Source organism: Quercus lobata, chromosome 3 (genome assembly GCF_001633185.2).
Source record: "Quercus lobata isolate SW786 chromosome 3, ValleyOak3.0 Primary Assembly, whole genome shotgun sequence".
Lineage (NCBI taxonomy): Eukaryota > Viridiplantae > Streptophyta > Magnoliopsida > Fagales > Fagaceae > Quercus > Quercus lobata.
Window position 1 is genome coordinate 9,340,951 of NC_044906.1, and position 23,977 is coordinate 9,364,927.

A 23,977-nucleotide genomic window follows, 5' to 3' on the forward strand; every position below is an offset into this window, starting at 1 on the left:
TATTAGGTAGAATTTGGTTATATAGATGGTTCATGAAAATCCTTAATTGTAATTTGAGATGTGACTAATATTTTTTTTAGACTGATAAATGGTATTGAAATTTATTTTATAAATGATGCAAAGACACATTTATTTATTCATTTAAGGACCTATATAAGAATTTGTTTGGGAGTTTTTCAGACATTACAATCATCTTCATTCTTCATTGTCAATTTTTTTTTTCTTTTTTAATAATACAATTGTTATACTAGGTGAGGAAGGGGGATTCAAACCTTCGTTTTTCGCATATATGAGATCAGATATTCTCTCTAAGAAGTTCTTAGCATTTTTCATTGTCAGTTAACATCTTTAAAAGACAAAAATAGAAGAGGCCAATACATTTCTGAACCTGGCCTGTAATATTAGACCATAAAAGACTATAATTCAAACCAAGCAAGGAGGTCAAGGGAGTGTACTGTGTAGGGTGTATCACTATGGAACTACTCAAAATTAGACTAGTGTGTATCACTATGGAACTATTCAAAATTAGACAACTACACTGCTTTGCATGCAGAAACTATAATTAATATTTATGCACGTTTTGGTATACTCAAGTAAAAGCAGCCCTTTCTCAAAAAAAAAAAAAAAGAAAAAGGAAAAAAAAGAAAAAGTAAAAGCAGTCCTTTCTTTACAAAAGAAAAAAGGTAAAAGCAGCCAGCACCATCTTCTCCTTTCCTCTACTTATACAATCAACCATTTCCTCCATCTCAATCACCTCATTTCAATATCCTCCTCCCACATTCTCTTTCTTTGTTACACATACATTTCTTACTTAGTTCTTGATTACTTTGTTTCCTTCTCTTTCTTTGTCTCACACAAAGGTCTCTTGTGTTGTACAATGAAGATGCCAACACTATATCTGTGCTTGGTTTTCTTTCTTACTATATCTACCATGGCTTCTGTCTCATCAGCATCACTGAAAGTAGGATTTTATAAGACAAGTTGTCCTTCTGCCGAAGCAATTGTGAGAAAAGCTGTGAATAAAGCTGTGTCAAGGAATCCTGTTATAGCTGCTGGCCTCATTAGAATGCATTTCCATGACTGTTTTGTTAGGGTATAGCTCCTTCTCACCCTTATTTTAATGTCAACTATATTTTTAGTCTCTCATAAAATTAAATACAGCATTTTTTCTCCAGAAAAAGCGTCCATGACACTCTTAGCATGATGAATTTGGAATGTACTTAAATGCAAAACCAGAGTCACATAGATATCATAATATAAACATTAGTCACAGTACATGTCTATCAAGAACTTAATGACTTGTAATTTATTTGCTTTTTTGTATGGCCAATATATTGGCTACCAAAATCATGGGCTGTTGGTCCTTGAGACCAACACTCTAACCAACTAAGCTACCGGACTATTGTATCAAATACATTTCATGGAAGTTCATTTTACTGTATAGATTGACTGATGTTTGTCATAGCCTTTTTAGTTTATTCAGCTTTTTTAGCTCATATGCAACTTTTTGAAATTTTACTTTATGAGCCCAGAGTCTATATTACTCATTGTCATCAATTGAAACTAATCATAATTTTCATGTTATGTGTTTCAGGGCTGTGATGCCTCTGTCCTACTTGATTCAACACCTGGAAATCCAGCAGAGAAGGCAAATAGAGCCAACAATCCAAGCTTGAGAGGCTTTGAAGTAATTGATGAGGCAAAGGCTAAACTTGAAGCTCGATGCCCAAAAACAGTCTCATGTGCAGACATTATAGCATTTGCTGCACGTGACAGTGCCTACAAAGTTGGAGGAATAAATTACAAAGTGCCATCAGGACGCCGTGATGGAAGGGTATCGCGTGAAGATGAGCCTACCCAAAACCTTCCACCACCTTCCTTCAATGCCAAGCAACTCAAAGATAACTTTGCTAGAAAAGGCCTCAGTCTTGATGAAATGGTGACACTATCTGGTGCACATTCTATTGGGGTGTCACATTGTTCTTCATTCTCAAATCGGCTGTACTCTTTCAATGCAACACATCCACAAGACCCTTCAATGGACCACAGATTTGCAAGGGGATTAAAAGCCAAGTGTCCCCGACCATCGAATTCTGGAAATGGACGTGATCCTATAGTACCATTGAATGTTCTTTCACCAAATAAGCTTGACAATAAATACTACGAAGATTTGAAGAATCATCATGGCTTGTTGACCTCTGATCAAACTCTTTTGAGTAGCCGGGCAACGGCGGGGATTGTGAGGAACAATGCAGAAAATGATGCAGCTTGGGCTAACAAGTTTGCAGCAGCTATGGTGAAAATGGGTTCTATTGGTGTTCTCACAGGAAGGCATGCTGAGGTCAGGAAGAACTGCAGGGTTGTCAATTAGATTACTTCTTGTCTTTGGCATGCATGGCGGGAAGTGTCTGAACTGTTGTTCATTTTTTGTTTCCATTGTTTAATTGTTGATTCATCAAAAGTGTAAATCTGCTTTGTGAGAGTTTCTTAGTTTTGTTTGTTTGTTAAGGATATTCTTTTGTAAACTATGAAAGAATCTTCTTTTTGATTGATCTAATGTTAAGCATTAACATTCACATGCTTGCAACTTAGCAATTGAAGTGAATGCAGTTTGTTTATTTATTTATTTTTTTTTTTTTAGAGTTTCAACCTATGACATTCGTTTATGATAATTGTGCTCTTTATCATCAGGCCAAGATACCAATTGATTTTTGGTATAAGAGAGGATTGAATTTCAAATTTTTTATTCAACTATTAGAGATTTTACTAATTAAGTTAACTGAAACCCATATTAAATGTCATTATTCGAGTCTTTGAAAATACTTCACATTTGTAGATTGAATACTATGTAAGAAAGACTATGTTTTAATCCCTTAATTTATCGATTTAATTTATTTAAGCCAATTAACTAGATTATGTAATAAGTATTAACACATGTTATTATCACAAGCCAACATTTCATCGTATATAAAGTAGTAATTCAATAAATATAAAATAAATAACACAACAATATGGTGATGAAATGAAAAACCAGTAGAGAACCTCCAAAGGAAAAACTGCTATGAGGTTCTCTAATCCCAAGAATGACTTCACTAAATAGAATTGAAGTTCAGAATTTGAGATAAATCCTTACCCCTAGACTCTACATCTAGTAGATGACTTACTAACGTGACTACATAATTAGCTTTAGGCCGCCTAGACTCTTCTATTCTAAATATCTTCCATGACATGTGTTTTTTAAGGAAACAATAATATTTATTAGAACATGCAAACACGAAAATAATATATAGAGTTTTTTGAACAAGTTTATAATACATTATATAACCAGAGTACCACTATAAAAATGGCTTAATCTTTGTATCATAGCCTGGGTTATAAGGACTAAAACTCTAACACACACAACCGATGTGGAATAAACATTCCTATATTTTTTTTTTTGAGAAAACAATAATACTTATTAGAACACACAAACATAAAAGTAATATATAGAATTTTTTAAATAGACTTACCCCTAGACTCTATATCTAGTAGATGAGTTACTAACGTGACTACATAATTAGCTTTAGGTCGCCTGGACTCTTCTATTCTAAATATCTTCCATGAGCTACTTCCAAGATTACAAGGGCCCATTTGAGGATTTTATCTTTGCAGCAACACACTGGGATGACTCAGTGGCTTTAATTCTTGATATGCTCTATGACATTAATAACACCGTAAATAATAATTCTCTTTCATCTTTTTACTCATGGTTGAGGATTTCTAGGCTTTGGGTTTCTCTTTTGTAGCACACGGCATGAGCTTTCTAAATTTGTGAATAGGTCGTCCTTAATAATGTAGAGTAGTTTGGGATGCAAATATGGGACAAAATGGGCAAAAGGTTAATTAATTTTCTCAAAAAGGACAGAAGCCCATTTTGTCCTGCAAATATGTTCAAATTTTCAACTTTAGTCCAAAAAGGTAGTTTGGGTTGCAAATGTGTTAAAACTTCAATTTTAATAGAGATAGCAGATAGGATTTCCCACCTAGGATCACTCTTGATCACTCTTGATCACTCTTGATACCATGATAAATTATCAATAATTTAAAAAACTTAGACTATTAGAAAATGATGAATTTAATAATTTAACCTGGTTTCTTTCCAACTCAACGTAGATTTAGTTACTTGCATAGTTCTTCCAACTGAAGAATTTCATTTCAAGAATATTTCAAATCAAAATTTTACTTTTTACTCGAAGGAACTTCGTGAATCTTATCTCTTTGTAGTATTAGTCCCTGTAACCTATTGGGTTTGGGATGCAAATATGTTATAGTTATATTCTCCTAAGGTTTCTTTTCAACACAATCGAGAATTGGCCATTGCCTTTTTCTTCTAAATGAAGATTGTTTTTAGATGAATATTTATCTAAAGATTACCTTCTACTCGAAGCAAAGATGACCAGTCATAGGCTGCTTGGTGAATTTAATTTACCTGGATTGTGCTATGATCCCGTGTGTGCTTGTCAAATGGGGGAAAAAACTAAAAAGCCACATTATGAAGCAAGGTGACAGAAACGTTTTGTTTTTTGACTGGAAGGTGAAAGAAATGTTGAGTGTTTGAACCAACCTACTAGTTGTTTTGTTTTGTTTTTTGTTTTTTGTTTTTGTTTTTTTTTGCAGCTTGTCATTATGCCTTTGTGCATGAATTTTCTTTTTTGAAGATAACTTTATGGTTAATTTGTGCTAAGTGTCATCTTAAATGGGATCTAATACGTTAAATTCTTTACTATATACAAATAAATTCATTGAGGTACTAGCATACTAAATTTTTTACCATATGCAAATAAATTCATTAAATCGATCAATTTAGGTATTAGTATTGATGATGAAACTAAATTTCCAACTATATCTCCATGCACGACCATTATAAGTGGTCTAGTATAACAAAAGTTTAAAGGTTCATTCAAATCCTAGAGAGCAACCAGTTTGATTTACCAACAATTATTCGACACCCATTACCGAATGCTTCTTAAGATCTTGGTGGGATTTAGTTTAGGTTATAACTAAATCACTAGAGGAAGCGTTGTGAGGTTCCTAATACTTTTGAGACCTCTCAATCATTATTGGTTTCTCAATTGTAACCCCTCCTTTTTTATTTAGAAATTAAGCAAGGAACTCATTTTATACAGACAAATCCCAACTTGTATTTTCCCTTCAGAATGAAAAAAATTATTTATTATTTGTTTGTTTTTTGTTATTTGGGGACCCTACATGAGAATTTCTCAAGTAGCTTTTTCAGACATGATCATCATTGCCAGTTGATATCTTTGAAAATGAAAAGGTAAAAGATAAGAAAGTCTAAACCTCATCTACAATTTAAAAGAACCCATTCAGATTAGAATTCAAATGAAGGATGGAGGCCAAGGGAGAGAAAAGTATCACTATTTTTATTTTATTTTTTTATGAATGAGAAAAGTATCACTATATATGGTGCTAATGTTATACAGAGCACAAACGCGTTACTGATTTTGCTTAGACTGCCTTGTTTTATTATAGTGTCTGCAGCTAGTTGGTAACAGGCATTTCATGAGCAAATAGTTTTTTATTCGATTAAATTTCTGGGAAGGTCATGTTTCTGTGGGATTTGATACATGTGTTACTTAGCCAAGACAGCTAGCTAGAATGAATGACTTGGTCAAACTTGTCTGTTTGGTCTTCAATTACACTTATCATTTTTGTCCATTTGTTAATTACTTTATTTATTCATTTTTAAGGTGGCTTCAATCATACTAAAGTAACATTTTAAAAGTCAAGAGTTTTTATTTATTTATTTTTATTTGTAATATAATATGAAATACCATTTTACGAAAAAAGTTATTCTACTACAGCACAACTTGATGGAGCGGTGGATAATCATTTTTATGTGAATTCATCACATTTTCTCCATCACAATTACTTAAAAATTATGACACACAAGTTATATCTTTACCTACACACTCTCTTTATAAATTAAAAAAAAAAAAAAAATACAAAACTAGCTCGATTACTTCATATCTTTTTCCTACGTAATTGGTTACTTTAATTTTTATTTTACAACATGCAAATAGACTTTTTGAATATGTCCATTTAGACTGTAATATAAAATATTGATGTATGAAACTAAATTGTTAAGCATACCCCTAAATGTGTGCCGTTTAGGAGGGAACTCATTTTAAAGATGAGAATATTTGTCATGGAGATTTTCAGTCATGACCATAATCTTCATTCTTCATTCTTCATTGCCACTTGACATCTTAGAAAGTCAGATTAAAAATAAAATAAAAAGAAAAAAAACAAATACTTTTCTGAACCTGGCCTTCCAAATGAGAATTCAAACCATGCAAGGAGGCCAAGGGAGTGTAACTCTCTATATGGAGCTGTTCAAACTTAGACAGCTTCAAGCTTCACTTCTTTGCTTGCAGCAACTGTAAGTAATTAACACACGTTTTGGTATACAAAAAGTAAAAGCAGCCGGCATAATCTTCTTCAATCCTCTACCTATAAATATGAACTTAACATCAACCATTCCCTGCATCTCAAATCTCAATCACCTCATTTCACTATCTTTCTCTCACATTATTGTAATTTCTTTGTAGCACACAATCCATTTCTTGCTTTGTTCTTAACTACCTTGTTTATTGTTCCTTACTCTTTCTTTGCTTCACACAAATTAAGGTCTTTTGGGTTGTACAATGAAGATGGCAACACTACACTTGTGCTTGGTTTTCTTTCTAATTAGCATATGTACCATGGCTTCTGTCTCATCAGCATCACTCAAAGTGGGCTTTTATAAGACAAGTTGTCCTTCTGCAGAAGCAATTGTGAGAAAAGCTGTGAACAAAGCTGTGTCAAGGAATCCTGGCATAGCTGCTGGCCTAATCAGAATGCATTTCCATGACTGTTTTGTTAGGGTATAGCTTCTTCTCACCCTCATTTTCCACTATATTTTTAGTATTTTATAAAATCAAATTCACCATTCTCTCCAGAAAAAGCATTTATAACATCCTTAATTAGCATGATGACTTTTGTATGTATTAAAAGCAAAACCTTATCTTAGAATATCACAGTACAAACAATATATAGAAATACCAATATACAATGTCCATCAAGAGCTTATTTGTTCCAAATTTATTTACTTTTTTGGGTTTGAAAGCAAAACTTTTTCTTAAAATATCACATTATTAACCTATATAGATATGACGTGTACCAAAAACATGATGACTTCAAATTTATTAACTTTTTTGGCTAGCCATGACATTGACACCAACAAAATCATTAGAGTATTGGTCCCGGCGGGGCTCGAACCCGCGACCTTCGGCTCATAAGATCAACGCTCTAACCAACTGAGCTACGGGACCGTTGCATGAAAAATAATTCATGATATTATCTGTGCCACTTTTCCAATCTGATACTAATACACATTAATGTCATTCTTTTTGAATGGTGGATAATGGTTGTAGTGTAATTGGTAGATATTAATTACTACATTTCAATCTAGACAAATTAAACGGACACAAAACATAGATTTTTTTAGCTTCATTTTAAATGTCTATCAAGATTTTTTTAGACAAACTAAACTAGATTGACTGAACTTGCTATAGCCTTCTTTTTTTTAAAGGTGTATTGTTCTTTTATCCAACTTAGTTTTTAAATCCAGTAAGCTAATGAAAATAAATTCTCCTAAACAAGAAGAAAATAATACTCTCATTGTCATCAATTGGACCTAATCATATATTTCGTGCTATATGTTTCAGGGTTGTGATGCTTCTGTTCTACTTGATTCAACTCCTGGGAACCCAGCAGAGAAGGAAAATATAGCCAACAATCCAAGTTTGCGAGGCTTTGAAGTGATTGATGAAGCAAAGGCTGAACTAGAAGCTCAATGCCCTAAAACTGTTTCATGTGCAGACATTATAGCATTTGCTGCTCGTGACAGTGCCTACAAAGTTGGAGGCATAAATTACAAAGTGATATCGGGTCGTCGTGATGGTCAGGTGTCACGTGAAGATGAGCCTACCCAAAACCTTCCCCCTCCTTTCTTTGATGCCAAGCAACTAGAGGAAAACTTTGCACGAAAAGGCCTTAGTCTTGATGAAATGGTGACACTTTCTGGGGCACATTCTATAGGCGTGTCACATTGTTCTTCTTTCTCAAAGCGGCTATACACTTTCAATGCAACACACCCACAAGACCCTTCAATGGACCCCAAATTTGCTAGAGACTTGAAAGCTAAGTGTCCCCCACAATTAAGTTCTGGAAATGGTGGTGATCCTACAGTGCCACTGGATGTTCTTACACCAAACAAACTTGATAATAAGTATTACAAAGATTTGATGAATCACCATGGCTTGTTGACCTCTGATCAAACTCTTTTGAGCAGCCCTGCAACGGTGGGGATTGTGAGGAACCATGCAAGAAATGATGCAGCTTGGGCTAACAAGTTTGCAGCAGCTATGGTGAAAATGGGTTCCATTGATGTTCTCACAGGAAGGCTGGGTGAGGTCAGGAAGAATTGCAGGGTTGTCAATTAAGATTATTTTGTAATCAGATTATTTTATGTACTTTGGCGTGCAGGGTGGGGAAATGTCTGTACTCTAATGTTCATTTTTTTCATTGTTTCATTGTTGATTCAAGTGTAAATTTACTTTGTGAAAGTTTCTTGTTTTTGTAAGAAGATAATTCTTTCAAAAAATATATATAATATACTTTTTGATTTCTAAAAGGGCTTGCAACGTAGCATATAATGTCAATCTCTTATTTGAGTCTTTAAAAACAACTCTGATTTGTTGCTTTATAACCACGGTTGTTAGTGAAAATTTTTGTATTTATATTCTAAATGATGTTCAATAGTCAAATTTGAAAACTTTTGAAGCAATATGCACAACTAGTTTGTCTTTACAGTTTGATTGAGACAGTAACACAGTGTCTAATTTTCTAATTTTCTATAGCATCAGCATGTGAATGCCTTAACTCATTGACTCTCCCTTCAGCAAAACAAGTCCTGTTCTAAAGAAATAAGAGTTTTAGCCCAAGTAATTTAACCTATTGGGTAATGCCAATGGGTTGCTGGTGCCAACATTGTAGTAGATGAAACCTAACTGGTATTAATTTTTGCCAATGCAAAGATAGTTGAGTTAAAATGAAAATTTCCCAAAAGATAATGATTTCAGTTTGAAAAAAAAAAATTTATCATTTACATGGTATAATTTTAAGCTTTAAGTAAGTAATTTAAGGTTAAGCTTTCTCTCAACTTGAGATTGTGGATGAAGTTATATAACTCATAATTAACTTTTTAAGGTGGATAGAAAATTTAAAGAATATTAGCACTTTCTGACTGAATCCCCATTCAAGACTATCATTAAGGCTTTTTCTAACCCGATTTTTAAGACCATAAACCCAGACTTTAATTTATTTATACTTTTAATGTCCAAATGCCATTAGCAAGAAAAGCTAAGCAATTGTCATTAATCAAGAATAATGATTACAATAGAACACTCTGTTTTTATATATAACTAATAGAGTTGATTAACATAAACGAAAATATCCTAACAAATAGTTGCTGTTATCAGTGATAGTCACGTGATATAAACACCCTACATTTTTTCAATTTATTGAGAACAATGCAAGTTCAGTTTTATTACTCAATCAGCTAGCCAAAACAAAAGAGTCTAAATCTGATGGAACAGACTCCATCCAGACTATTAATAAAAAGGAAAGCTTTGTTCTCTAGGCTAAAGCATGTGCAATTGCATTACCTTACTAACAATATGAGAGAAACAAAAGCTCCGGAGAAAGCTAGCCAAAAACATAGTGTCTTTAATAATGTGACCCACTTGAGGTTTTTTCATACCACCCTTACGCAAGGAGTTTATTACCGTCTCTGAATCACCTTCAAAAGAAGACAGCCGGAATCCCATTTCAATTGTAAATTGCACCGCTCGTCTAGCTGCCAAAAGCTCACATGTCATCACAGAAGGCGGCTCTTCTATTTTTTCTGACAAAGCAGCCATAACCTTACCTGCAGAATTAAGGATAACCACAACAATGCCCACATCATCTGATTCGTTGAACATTGCTCCGTCGAAGTTTGTCTTGAAAGAGTCTAGAACTGGAGGGCTCCATTTTTTCTTGACTGTGCTTCGACCCCTTGAAACTTTGCTGTCCAGAGCATGTAACACATTTTCAGGTTCCTTTGCACAGAGATGACACAGTGGATCGTGGAGAATGGTTCTCTTCAGCAGATTCTCTCTAGTGTGTAGAGAGTTTGTATACGATTTCCATAGAAAGTGTTTAATCTTCCCCGGAGTTTTCAGTTTCCAAATGCCTTTCCAAAACCTTTTGTTTTTCTTCAGAAGCTTCAATTTCATCTGCGGACAGAGTTGGCTTTTCCTGCAAAGCTTTGTAATCAGTTTTGATAGAATAGTTTCCCGAATTTGCTTCGGGCCAAATGAGGATATTGGGTTGTGGGATTGAGCAGACGTATTGATTTTATGAGTTGAGCTTCAGGAGGATGGCCAAAATGGCACAATAGCATTGTTTACCGAAATTTATATCAATCTATCATTCTTTTAGAAATATGTAGTGATGTAGCATTTTTTGGGTACTCGAGTTTGGAGAACTCGAGTTTTCCATGGTTCTCAAGTTCTATGAACTTTGAGTTCTATTAAAAAATTTTCGACAACTTTGAAGGCTGCTTTTTCAAGGAACTCGAGTACCATAGAAAACTTGATTTCCCCAAACTCAAGTATCTAAAAAGTGATAGATCCCTACATATTTCCAAAATAGTGATAAATTGATATATATCTCTATAAACAGTGGTATTTGGCCATTTTGGCCTCAGGAGGATAGAAACAAAGAACGGTAAGATTAATTTGTATTCCACCACCCTGTATGTGAATCAATGAGAACATCAACAGTAGCTTCGGGTGAGATAAAATTAGGGGGGAAGTTACTTTGCCATCAGTTGAGTCTAATAGCCAAGAATCATAGAAAATCCGGGTAGTCTTCCCATCACCAATTTGCCATTTAGACTCTTTAGCTATAAGTTTTCTTGAGCGTAAAATACTCTTCCAAACAAAAGAACTAGAGGAAGATTTTTCTTCCAAGAGAAATTTGGAAAATATTTAGCCTTGAAAACTCTATAAAACTCAAAGATAGAGCAATTTGGAAATTAAAACTCTATAAACACCCTACATATATATACAACACAGATCACAATAAGCTTAGCCATAGTCGTTTTTGATCATGAACAATCAATTCATGTTTTCATCAAATCAACTGGTTTTACATTTGAATCTCTAACCAAATATGTTATTTTAATACGTTAATATATTAGATATAGATTTGTCTAAAAGGTAAGGTAACTGTTCATCGCTTTATCTTTTGGTTGTGGAGCCAGGATTTTGATTAGGGGAGTAAAATTAAGATAAAATAATGAAGAAAAAATTAATTTCAAAATTTTAAATTAATATAAAAATAAAATATTTGATTAACATAGAAAATATAATATAAATGTAAGTTATGATTTGTGTTTTGTGATTCGTTTTATTTTATTTTATCTCTGTCAACTTCATTTAATTTTTTTTTTTTATAAAAAAATTCTGGAAAATATTTTACAGTCATTAATTCAAAATTTTAATTTAAAAAATTGGAAGAAAAATAATTTTAAAATTTCTAATCCTGTCTAATTTGGTCCAATTCAGTTTATTTTGGTCAATTCGGTCCTCTCTGTCTATTCGGTTCACTTTAGTCCAACTTGGTCCATTTGCTTCTATTCAGTCTTCTACTATCTTTTGGTCTATTTTTTCCACTTCCGTCCAATTTGATAAAATTCGGTCTGTTTAGTCTAGTTCTGTCTAATTTAGTCTAATTCGGTCCATTTGGTTCACTTTAGTTCAATTTGGTTTATTCAGTCCAATTTAGTCCATGTTGGTCCACTTCTGTTCAATCCATTCAACTTCAGTCCATTTAGCATATTTCAGTCCACTCACTTAAGAATGAGAAAAGACAAGTTTAGATTTAGAGTAATATGAATTATTTGAGTAATATGAATTATTTGAGTAATATCAATTGTTATTATAAGATAAGTTTTGATTATCATGATAATTTCCTCAAGTGAATGAGAAATTTTAACAACAAATTTAAAACTTATAAATTTTATTTGTACCAAAATAAATTAGAAAAATATAGGAGTAATGCATAACAATAATAGTTAGAACTAAGAAAAATATGAACCACTTCAAAAAGGAATAATATCAATCAAAAACACAAAAATTAATAAAATTATATATTTGTAAAAATAAAGAGATATAAATTACTTTTAAAAATTGTTTAATTTTTAGAGAGAGAAATTCAGGCCCCTGGGGTCTATTTGGTCCAATTCTGTACATGTCGGTCCATTAATTTCATTTTGGTCTATTCGGTCCAATTTAGTCCATTTCGATCTATTTGGTCTATTGTGTACAAATTTCTAATGGATTGTCTATAATCCAATGCATAATTGTCTGGGAAATAAAAAACTATTATGAAGAAAGATGCAAGAAACACGGTTACACCAAAGTAGTCATTAGTCATTATGCCTTTGTACACGAAATCAAAGCTGGGACTTGTAAGCCATTTTCATCAGGCAAAGAACTTGTTATTTATATTAGAAGAATCAGGCAAAGAAGTGACTTTTTTTCCTTTTGGATGACATTCAAACCTGAATTCTCATCTAAAAATGACTTACTGAGATGACCACATAATCGGTTTTAGGCCGCTTGGACTCTTCTATTCTAAATACCTTCCACGAGCTACTTCCAAGACTTCAAGCATCAACTGAGTTTGATTTACGAACAATTATTTGACACCTACTGCCTAATGCTATCTTAAGATCTTGATGGGATTTAGTTTGGGTTATAACTAAATCATTAGAGGAAGTGTTGTGAGGATCCTAATGCCTTTGAGACCTCTCAAGCTTTATCCTCTGATTTTTTTATTTAAAAATTAGCAAGGAACTCATTTTATAGACGACAAAACCTTTTTTTTTTTTTTTCAGAATGAAGACATTAATTTATTTATTCGTTTTTTGTTCTTTGGGCGACCCTAGATGAGAATTTCTCAAGTAGCTTTTTCAGGCATGATCATCATTGCCAGTTGACATCTTTGAAAGTGAAAAAGAAAACAAATTTCTAAACCTCACGCACAAGTTAGGAAAACATTTAAATTAGAATTCAAATCAAGGAGGGAGGCCAAGGGAGAGAATAGTATCACTATTATGGTGCTGATGTTATACAAGATACAATTAACAAAGCAAACGCGTTACTGATTTTTTTGTCCAGTGCCTTATTTTACAGTTTAAGCAGCTAGTTGTTAAAGGCATTCCATGAACAAGTAGTTTTTTAATCGATTGAATTTCTTGGAAGGTCATATTTCTGTGGGATTTGATACATGGAGATTTGAAAGTTCAAAAACGTGTATAAACATCCTTGAACGTTTAGACCCCCAAATACAAAATAACCAATTCAAGCTTTATGACAAACAACTAGTGTGCGGAAAATGAACATAAGGTATAAACAGAATTGGAAATCAATCTAAGCCAATTATAAATCACATCCACAGCAGAAAATAAAAGGCAAAGATAAAAGGAAGAGAGATGCAAACACAAGGACAACACACGATGTGTTATCGAAGAGGAAACCGAAGCCCTCGGCGTAAAACCTCTCCGCCGCCCTCCAAGCGGTCAATAATCCACTAGAAAATGTAGTTGGGATACATGAACAGCAATAGACCCTCCAAGCCTAATCTACCCGATGTACCTAAGCCCTCCAAGCTTCTTGCTCCAACGAGGTTGCGCCGAACCTTTTTCTTTTCTAGCTTACCGGATTTCGCTACTAGACCGTAGCATCCGCCATCCTTGGCATCTTCCAATGCTTCCCAAAGCTCCAAAAACACTCTACACTCTAAATGGGTGTGGGTAGTGTTTGGATAGAAATCTCCTCTCAATAGGTATGACAATGAGAGAGGGAATGAGAAGAGACTACAAAGGTTTCCCTCTAAGAAATAGTAGCTCTCTCTAATTGGGTGGGTGTTTTGAAGAAACTTCTCTTAGGGTTTTTCTTTCTGAATAGCCACCCATATCTTGTGGGAATGAGGGGTATTTATACTGGTGTGATAATGGAATACGAAGAGTCAGTTTTTCCAAAAATAGGGCTGGCTGGCGACTTGACCTCGCGACTTGACTGAGTCGCGAGTTCAAGTCGCGAGCTAACTTAATGGCCAGTCTGGATTTTTGTCGTGTAGTGCTCCAGGTGGCGTGACTGTTCAGCTCCCCTGCATGCTCTGCACGTGAGCAACTTTTGGCGGCTTGCAAGCCGCGAGCCACCCGCGATTCCTAGCCGCGAGTCTCTACTTCACTGCACTGTCTTGAGCATTTCTTCACACTCTCTCACACACTACCCTTACATGATTCCCACCTAAATACAAGGTTTCTAAGTGCTATATTACAAGCAAATTTGTCATGGAATAAAGCCAACACATGGTTGATTAAATTCAACCTTACAAGATTGAACAAGTAGCTACAATGCATGACTTGGTCAAACTTGTCTGTTTGGTCTTCAATCATACTTACCATATTTAATTGTCTTTTTGTTAATTAATTACTTTATCCATTACCCCTTTAAGGTGGTTGTCTAAGGACTTGAACTAAAGTAATATTTTAAAAGGTAAGAGGCTTGTAGTTCAAAATTAGTATTTTTTTGGTGTTTCTTATGGAGATTTTAAGGGTTCAAAATTAGTAATTTTTGTCACAATTTGATGGAGTGGTGAACATTTACTTTTATATGGACTTACCATATTTTTACCACCACGACTACTTAAAAGTTGTGTAAAAATTGAATCAATTTTTAGAGCAGAGTTTATGATGTATCTTTGTGTTAGAATTTAGAATCCATTTTCCTTCTTTAAAATTGAATAAAGAGGAAAAAAAAAAAGTGTTGATTAGATTTTCCCTTTCAAAAATTATAAAGCTAGCTTGATTACTTCATATGTTTTCCCTGCTGAATCGGATACTTCAATTCATATCCTACTACATGCAAATAGACTTCTTCAATATATTCATTTAAAATGTAATATAAAACGCTGATGCAAGAACTGAATTGTCAAAGTATACCCCTAAAAAAAGGTAATATAAAATTCATTTCATGATCCAATATGAGAATTTGTCATGGAGATTTTCAGTCATGACCAAATCTTCATTCTTCATTGCCACTTGACATCTTTGAAAGTCAGAAAAAAATAAAAAATAAAAAATAAAAAATAAAACCAGTACTTTTCTGTACCAGGCCTGCAAAATGAGAAGTCAAACCAAGCAAGGAGGCGAAGGGAGTGTACCACTGTATATGGAACTGTTCAAACTTAGACAGCTTAAAGCTTCACTTCTTTGCTTGCTGCAACTGTAAGTAATTAACACACGTACGTTTCGGTATACAAAAAGTAAAAGCAGCGGGCATAATCTTCTTCTTTCCTTTTACCTATAAATATGAACTTAACATCAACCATTCCCTTCATCTCAAATCTCATCTACAAGCCAAACAGTGTCTTTTGCATTGTGCTGCTCCTCTTTCCCACCTTCTCCTTTTATGTGCAAAACGTTACCATCCTCTATTTGCACCTTTATGTTATCTTTGCTGTAACCTATTCACACACAAATTCGCTTAGTCCAAATCCATAATTTGAGCAAAACCCATTTGAAAAAAATTGACAACTCTTACAAACTCACAAAAATTTTCCTCTCAAAAAGGTGAGACAATTGCAAAATAAGAAAAACCCAGTTGAAAATTGAAATTGAAAAATTAAAAAGCAAAGAGAATTAAAAGATTGAGAGAATATATGAATAACAACGATTCAATTATCCTTAGTACCCAAATAAAATGAGAGAGTCCAGTGGTGTTACCTGGAACGTTGATCTTGTAGATGTGGGCATTAGGGGATTCGAACCAGTCCATGAGGGCTGTCGATCCTGACCATTAACGGAAGATCGTAGGGCTCAAGAAGAAGCGCCTGAAGGGGTACCCAAAAAACGCATCAGCCATGGTGTTATTTTCTTAAGAGTTTAGCTTTGGCTTAGATATGTCTGAAATTGGATATAAGAAGCAATTTGTTTTAGCTTCTAGGTGTGACGGAGAGAATCCAGAAGCTTTTTTTGGCTAGTATTGACATTGACACCAACAAAATCATTGGAATATTGGTCCCGGCGGGGCTTGAAGAAACCGCGACCTTCGGATCATAAGACCAACGCTCTAACCAACTGAGCTACGGGACCGTTGCATGAAAAACATTTCATGATATTATCTGTGCCACTTTTCCAATTTGATACTAATACACATTAATGTCATTCTTTGTGAATGGTGGATAATGGTTTTATTGTAATTGGTGGGTGTTAATGACTATATTTCAATCTAGACAAATTAAACTGACACAAAACGCAGATATTTTTAGCTTCATTTTAAATGTCTATCAGGATTTTTCTAGACAAACTAAACTAGATTGACTTTCTTTCTTCTTCTTCTTCTTCTTCTTTTTTTTTTTGGTACAACTTTTTGAAGTATTATTTTTTTTAAGGTGTATTGTTCTTTTATCCAACATAGTTCTTAAATCCAGTAAGCTAATGAAAATAAATTCTCCTAAAACAAGAAGAAAATAATTCCCTCATTGTCATCGATTGGACTTAATCATAATTTTCATGCTATATGTTTCAGGGTTGTGATGCCTCTGTTTTACTTGATTCAACTCCTGGAAACCCAGCAGAGAAGGAAAATATAGCCAACAATCCTAGTTTGCGAGGCTTTGAAGTGATCGATGAGGCAAAGGCTGAACTAGAAGCTCAATGCCCCCAAACTGTCTCATGTGCAGACATTATTGCATTTGCTGCTCGTGACAGTGCATACAAAGTTGGAGACATAAACTACAAAGTGCCATCAGGTCGTCGTAATGGCTGGGTGTCACATGAAGATGAGCCTACCCAAAACCTTCCCCCTCCTTTCTTTGATGCCAAGCAGCTCGAAGAAAACTTTGCACGAAAAGGCTTTAGTCTTGATGAAATGGTGACACTTTTTGGGGCACATTCTATAGGTGTGTCACATTGTTCTTCTTTCTCAAAATATCTATACACTTTCAATGCAACACATCCACAAGACCCTTCAATGGACCCCAAATTTGCTAGAGACTTGAAAGCTAAGTGTCCCCCACAATTAAGTTCTGGAAATGGTGGTGATCCTACAGTGCCACTGGATGTTCTTACACCAAACAAACTTGATAATAAGTACTACAAAGATTTGATGAATCACCATGGCTTGTTGACCTCCGATCAAACTCTTTTGAGCAGCCCCGCAACGGTGGGGATTGTGAGGTACCATGCAAGAAATGATGCAGCTTAGGCTAGCAAGTTTGCAGCAGCTATGGTGAAAATGGGTTCCATTGATGTTCTCACAGGAAGGCAGGCTGAGGTCAGGAAGAATTGCTGGGTTGTCAATTAGATTATTTTGTGTACTTTGGCGTGCAGCGTGGGGATGTAACATCCCGTGAGTTTGAAAAAAAAAAAAAAAAAAAAAAAAAGGTAAGTCAGCATTTTGTGGACACGTGTGCCCCCACCTAACCCCACTACCCATCATTCTCATCCACTCAATTTCACCCACATCTCTTCTCTCTTTGGCCGGCTCTCTCCTTTCTTTCTTTCTTTCTTTCTTTCATTTTCTCTCTTTTCTTTTCATTTTGTTGAAACACACACGCACTCACCCGCCAGACTCCACTCCAAAATACACTATCTAACCATCATTTTTCCGGCAAGATCACCGGAAAAATACTTAGGAACTCCAAAGCATCTTCATTATTTTATTTGAGGTAAAAGTTCAAATCTTTTTTTGATGAGTATTATGTTCTTGTTTGAGGTTATTTTACTCAAGCTTTGGAAATGATATTCATGTGTTTATATGTATGGATTTTGGTCTTGGTGGATGTATTTGATGAGTGAGTTCGTGATTTTTACAATGATGGTTATCTAAGGCTTGTTGTGGTGAAAATTTAGAGGTTTTGAGTTAGAATATGTGATAGATGATGAATATAATTTTTATTGATTATTTGGGGCTAGTTAAAGATTTAAATTGTTTGTCTTGGAGAAAATTATGATTTTGGTGTCATGGGTCACTTGATGATGTTATAAAAATCTTGTGGGAAGCACTTGTAAAGTGTGGAGGTTTTGATGTTAGATATGACACCTTGAAAGATTTATGAGTATAAATGGGAGTCTATGCCTTGCAAATTAAAGTGTTTTGAGAAATTTTGGAAGTAGAATACATTACATGTGAGGTTGAATACTAGGCTTGCCTAATTGAGTTCTTACTTGGCAATTCCTAATTTGTAGTTAGATACAATTTCAAGCTTTGTGCTCATTGTGATAGATTTGCTTGACATTGTTTAGGTTCTAGCTAATCTTCCCTTGGAGCTTGGAGAATTAGGATTTTGCGGTTGCAAGGTAAGTAGCTTTTTAATGGGTATTTTTGAAAAATAACCATATTTTATAAATATTGTCTTTGAGTCAAACACATTTTGGGAAAATGATATATGTGGATATATGCTTTCTTAAAAGTATTGTGTTGTGACCCCTACTATATATGAAAAATGCATCATATTTGATATTACATTTGGGGAAATGCATGAATTGTTAATATGGAAAAATGAGCATCTTTTATTTAATCTTTGATAAGAAAATCATTGATTTTATGGTGTATTGAAAAGTTAAAGATGCTTATATTGTCTTGTATTATTTGAGAAATTGTTAGAAAATCTTTTGACAAGAATGAAGTTTGAAAACCTTACAAACTTTGTAGAAGTTAGATTATTTAAGGTTTTCTGAAACTATTTGGATATGAACTATGTGTTTCAAAGTAAGGTAACCTGTGAGTTTATGTGATTTTAGCCCTATGCCATGTGTGATTTCCCGGTGATCACCCGATTTGGTTTCCGTAGTCTTTGTGACAATGGAATCAAATCTAGGTCAGTGCCCTTTCACTTTGGATGACGCGTTCTTCCCTGCTGTCCATGGGGGGAAGAGGTTCCTTGATTGTGTGTGGGTGAAACTGCTGTCCATGGGGCCAAAAGACCACATGCAAGAGAGGTCCTATTTGACGCGCTCTCTCTGTTGCCCATAGGGGGAGAGAAAAACCTTGAGGGTATGGGTGAGGCTGCCGTCCATGGGGCCAAGAGTCTACATACCAGAGAGGATAATATCATGCTAGTTGTGAATGGGTGGATCCCCTGACCGGTCTATGTGGTAGTGTGGTAGATTTGTGATAATTTATCTTATGTTAGATATTATGGTTTTAGAAATTATACTGTTGATACTCACAGATTATGGTATATAGTTTCAAGGTATTTACTTTGAGAAACTTTGTACTTCATTATGTAATCATTCTTGTCATATTATTATTATTGAAGATGAAACTTACATTTCCCCCACCCCCATTATTGTGCTACTTACTGGGCTTTGTCTCATTCTATTATTTTTATAACTTTTCAGAGTAGGCAACAATCTTTTGAGACAGCTTTTTGGTGGCTAATAGTAGTTAGACTAACTATTGATGGAGGCTGAATTTTTGTGTAATGGATTTATTAGATGGTGTACATCTTAGACTAGGCTTGACTCATTCTTTTGTATATTATAGTGGTTATGACTGTATTTCCACTAATGGGACAAGCTGTTGTTATGTAATTGTTATTTTCAGACCTCTATTCTTTTGTGGCCTATGGTCCTTGTAATTAATGCTTAGAGCTATGACTTACTCTGAAGGTATATTCTATGGGATGATTATGATAATTCTTGTTGTTGGCACTTGATAATAATTATGTGGATTGAATTGTCAAAAAGAAAAAAAAATTTACTGGTACTTGAGACGTCTCTCTCATGCTTTAGACCCTTTGGGGTTTGGGGCGTGATAGGGGAAATGTCTGTACTCTAATGTTCATTTTTTTCATTGTTTCGTTGTTGATTCAACTGTAAATTTACTTTGTCAAAGTTTCTTGTTTTTGTAAGAAGATAATTCTTTCAAAAAAAATATATATATAAAAGAATATACTTGATGATTTCCAAAAGGGCTTGCAACGTAGCATGTAATGTGAATCTCTTATTTGTGTCTTTAAAAACGCCTCAGATTTGTTGCTTTAAAACCGTGGTTGGTGAAATTTTGGTGTTTATACTCTAAATGATGTTCAATAGTCCAATTTGAAAACTTTTGAAGCAATATGCACAACTAGTTTGTCTTTACAGTTTGATTGAGACAGCAATATGCCTTATCTCATTGACTCTCCCTTCAGCAAAACAAGTCCTGTTCTAATGAAATAATAGTTTTAGCTCAAGTAACTGAACCTATTGGGCAATGCCAATGGGTTGCCGGTGCCAACAATGAAGTAGATGAAACCTAACTGATATTGATTTTCGCCAATGCAAAGATAGTTTAATTAAAATGAAAATTGCCCAAAAGATAATGATTTAAGTTTGAAAAAAAATTATCATTTTACATGGTATAATTTTAAGTTTTAAGTAAGTAATTTGAGGTTAAGCTTTCTTTCAACTTGAGATTTCGGGTGAAGTTATATATATAACTCATAATTAACTTTTTAAGGTGGCTAGAAAATTTAAAGAAAATTAGCACCTAGAATTAATCCCCATTCAAGGCTATCAAAGGGACTTTTCTAACCCGATTTTTAAGGCCATAGACCCAGTATTTAATTTATTTAATTATTTATTTATACTTTTAATATGTCCAAATGACATTAGCAAAAAAAGCTAAGTGATTTGCATTAATCAAGAATAATGACTACAATACAACTCTGTTTTATTTTTTATATAACTAATAGAGTTGATTAACATGACCGAAAATATCCTATCAAATACCTGTTAGAAGTGGAAAAAATCTTGTAGGAAATGGTCTCATGAGATACTTTCTTGTTATCAATGATAATCACGTAATATAAACACCATACATAGATATACAACACAGAACACAATACGCTTAGGCTATAGTCATTTTTTGATTGTGAACAATCAATTCAACTGGTTTGATATTTGAATCACTAACCAAATATGTTATTTTATAAGATACAGATTTGTCTAAAATGTAAGGTAACTGTTCATCGCTTTTTCTTTTGGTGGTGGAGCCAGGATTTTGGTTAGGGGAGTAAAATTAAGATAAAATATTGAAGAAAAAATTAATTCCAAAATTTTAAATTAATATAAAAAAAGAAAATATTTTATTAACATAGAAAATATAATATAAATGTAAGTTATAAAAGGAATAATATCAATAAAAAAATTATATATTTGTAAAATAGAGAGATAGAAATTACTATTAAAAATTGTTTAATTTTTTGGGAGAACAATTCTGTCCCTTTAGGTCTATTCGGTCCATTTGGTCCACTTCAATCCACTTTGGTCCAATTCGGTTTATTTGGTCTATTTTGTTCTATTCGGTCCATATGTCCATTTGGTCCACTCCAGTTCAATTTGTTTTATTCGGTCCAATTTGGTCCATATTAGTCCACTTCCAGTTGATTCAGTCAACTTTGGTCCATTCAACCAATTTTGGTACACTTACTTAAAAATGAGAAAAGAAAAGTTTAGGTTGAGAGTAATATGAATTATTTGAGTAATATTAATTGTAATTATAAGATAAATTTTGATTATAATGATAATCTCCTTAAGTCAATGAGAAATTTGAATAATAGATTTAAAATTTAAGAATTTTAGTTGTACCAAAATAAATTAGAAAAATATAGAAGTAATGCATAATAACAATAGTTAGAAGAATATGAATCACTTCAAAAAGGAATTATATCAATCAAAAACACAAAAATTAATAAAATTATATATTTATAAAAATAGGGAGATAGAAATTACTTTTAAAAATTGTTTAATTTTTAGGGAGAACAATTTGGTCCCCTTCGGTCTATTCGATCTATTTCAGTCCACTTTGGTCTACTTTAGTCCACTTTTACCTATTTGATCTACTTTGGTCTATTTCGGTCTATTTGGGTCAATTTGGTCAATTTGGCCTATTTGGTCCATTGTGTATGTAAAGTTGTGATTTACAACTATGTTTTATATTGGCTTTATTTCATGACAAAAAGTGTTGTAATTGCTTTAATTTTATTCCTTGTATTTTGTGAGATTTTATTGTATTGGGTTTAGTATTAAGTTGGTGAAGAATCGAGCATAAATTGGAGATCAGTGCATTTCGCGACTAGCTCGCGAGAAGGGTTTCCACAAAAAGGGCATGTGAGAAGCACATGACTGGAAGTTGAAGAGTTGTGCCAGACTATCAATTTCGTGAGTATTTCGCAGGTAAGGCCTTCCCGCGAGATACTCGTAAGACTCTCTGCTTGGAGGATTTTTAAGTGTGACTTTCTTACCCTTCACTTATACTATATATACTCTCATTATCCACAAATGTAAAAGAGTCCATTCAGAGAGAAAACCCCTACATAGGTTTTCTACAACACACACACACCCATCTTTTAGAGAGAGAGCTACTCATCCTTAATGAGAAATCACTGTAGCCTCTCCTTCCCTCTCCCATTGACATACCTTAAAAGGAGATTTGTACCTAAACACAACCCACAAATTTTCAGAGTGTAGAGAGTGTTTTGGAGCTTAGGAAGCTTGGGGGATTTGCCAAAAGAAGTCGGTGAGGTTTGGCAGAAGCTATCGGGTGTATTGTGAGATCCGGAAAGCTAGACAAGACACGGTTTTGAGAAACCTTATTGGAGTAGGAGCTTGGAGGGCTTAGATGCATTGGATAGATTAGGTTTGGAGGGTCTCTTACTAACCCATGTATCTCAACTAATTGTTTAGTGGATCGATTACCGCTTGGAGGGCGGCGGAGAGGTTTTACACTAAGCACTTCGGTTTCCTCTTCGATAACACATTAGCGTGTTATCTTGTATTTGCATTCTTCTTCCCTACCCTTTTAGCTTTCATATTACTGATGTGTTATATTAAATATGGCTTAAAGTAGTTTATTTGTTTATTCGCTCGCATTTACTCTATTCCGCACTTAGTATAAATTAGAGTAAAATCTATTGAGCCGTAACTTTAATTTGGGGGTCTAAACAGCTCTTGTGTTTTAACACATTTTCGAGCTTTCAATGTACAAATTTCTTTTGGATTGTACTATGATCCAATGCATAATTGTCTTTGAAAAAAAAAATAAAAAACATTATGAAGAAAGATGCAAGAAACACGGTTACACCAAGTGGTTGAACTAAGAAATTAGTTGTAATTTTACAGCTAGTCATTAGTCATTAGTCATTATATATGCACATAGTCCACGACTTTTTCCATTTGGATGACATGCTAAACTGAATTTTCATCTAAAATGGGTTCCCATTAATGCAGAAATGCTAGCTACTTGGTCAAGGTGAGAGACCTAGCTAGCTTGCCATGCTTATTGCTTAACCACGCGCTTTCCTGGTAGTTCCCGCTGGCAATTAATGATTTTTCCTTCCTAATCAAGTTAATCTTTAATATATGATTATGATGGTTGTCAAACACTAAACCCTTTTTATATATATATATATATATATATATATATTATGGGACAAGAAAAAAATTATTATTATTTTTCCTTTCTTTAGTCTATTTGAAATTTATATTTAAAAAAGAAAAAGAAAATAAAATAAATACTATAAAATATAAATTCTACTATTGTACGATTGAATCTGTTGTATTTTATTTATATCATGGTTAAACAAGAACCCCAATAAGATGAAAATTACGCTCACTGACCTAGTCTGCATAATTTGTATGTTTGAAGAGTATGTAGGTTATTTTATCTGGCCATTGCCAGTTTGACATCCACAAAAGTCAAAGAAGATACATGCTTGACCACCCACTCCAAAACCTGATAGGCTAATAGGATGGAAAATCTTGTAA

At 33.9% G+C, this 23,977-nt stretch overlaps 3 protein-coding genes, 2 long non-coding RNA genes and 1 other non-coding gene across 6 annotated transcripts; 4 read left to right on the forward strand and 2 right to left on the reverse strand.

Moving 5' to 3' along the window:
* The first annotated feature begins 754 nt into the window (after positions 1-754).
* Positions 755-2,579, forward strand: LOC115982013 (peroxidase 5-like). Its single transcript, XM_031104483.1, has 2 exons — positions 755-1,093; positions 1,595-2,579. Exons 1-2 carry the CDS (start codon positions 878-880, stop codon positions 2,369-2,371), a joined length of 993 nt encoding a protein of 330 aa, XP_030960343.1. The 5' UTR covers positions 755-877; the 3' UTR covers positions 2,372-2,579.
* Positions 2,580-6,707: 4,128 nt separating this feature from the next.
* Positions 6,708-8,546, forward strand: LOC115982549 (peroxidase 5-like). The gene is made up of 2 exons (XM_031105176.1): positions 6,708-6,926; positions 7,770-8,546. The coding sequence occupies exons 1-2, from the start codon at positions 6,708-6,710 to the stop codon at positions 8,544-8,546; spliced, it is 996 nt and encodes a 331-aa protein (XP_030961036.1).
* On the reverse strand, positions 7,300-7,373 carry TRNAI-UAU. Its single transcript has one exon. It is a non-coding gene; the product is annotated as a tRNA-Ile (tRNA).
* A 7,061-nt stretch (positions 8,547-15,607) lies between the features above and the next one.
* LOC115982550 lies at positions 15,608-15,988 on the reverse strand. The gene is made up of 2 exons (XR_004089650.1): positions 15,947-15,988; positions 15,608-15,687 (listed from the first exon to the last, which is right to left on the reverse strand). It is a non-coding gene; the product is annotated as an uncharacterized LOC115982550 (long non-coding RNA).
* A 754-nt stretch (positions 15,989-16,742) lies between these two features.
* Positions 16,743-17,429, forward strand: LOC115980266 (peroxidase 5-like). The gene has a single exon (XM_031102536.1). The coding sequence runs from the start codon at positions 16,743-16,745 to the stop codon at positions 17,427-17,429; it is 687 nt and encodes a 228-aa protein (XP_030958396.1).
* A 271-nt stretch (positions 17,430-17,700) lies between these two features.
* Positions 17,701-19,914, forward strand: LOC115981867. The gene is made up of 2 exons (XR_004089465.1): positions 17,701-17,892; positions 19,568-19,914. It is a non-coding gene; the product is annotated as an uncharacterized LOC115981867 (long non-coding RNA).
* The last annotated feature ends 4,063 nt before the right edge of the window (positions 19,915-23,977 follow it).

Excerpts from the sequence above, each read along its gene's own strand:
- LOC115982549 (XM_031105176.1), top strand. The coding sequence starts at position 6,708 with ATGAAGATGGCAACACTACACTTGTGCTTGGTTTTCTTTCTAATTAGC. Across the intron at positions 6,927-7,769 it reads TCCATGACTGTTTTGTTAGG|GGTTGTGATGCTTCTGTTCT; the intron begins GTATAGCTTCTT and ends TATATGTTTCAG.
- LOC115982013 (XM_031104483.1), top strand. The coding sequence starts at position 878 with ATGAAGATGCCAACACTATATCTGTGCTTGGTTTTCTTTCTTACTATA. Across the intron at positions 1,094-1,594 it reads TCCATGACTGTTTTGTTAGG|GGCTGTGATGCCTCTGTCCT; the intron begins GTATAGCTCCTT and ends TATGTGTTTCAG.
- LOC115980266 (XM_031102536.1), top strand. The coding sequence starts at position 16,743 with ATGTTTCAGGGTTGTGATGCCTCTGTTTTACTTGATTCAACTCCTGGA.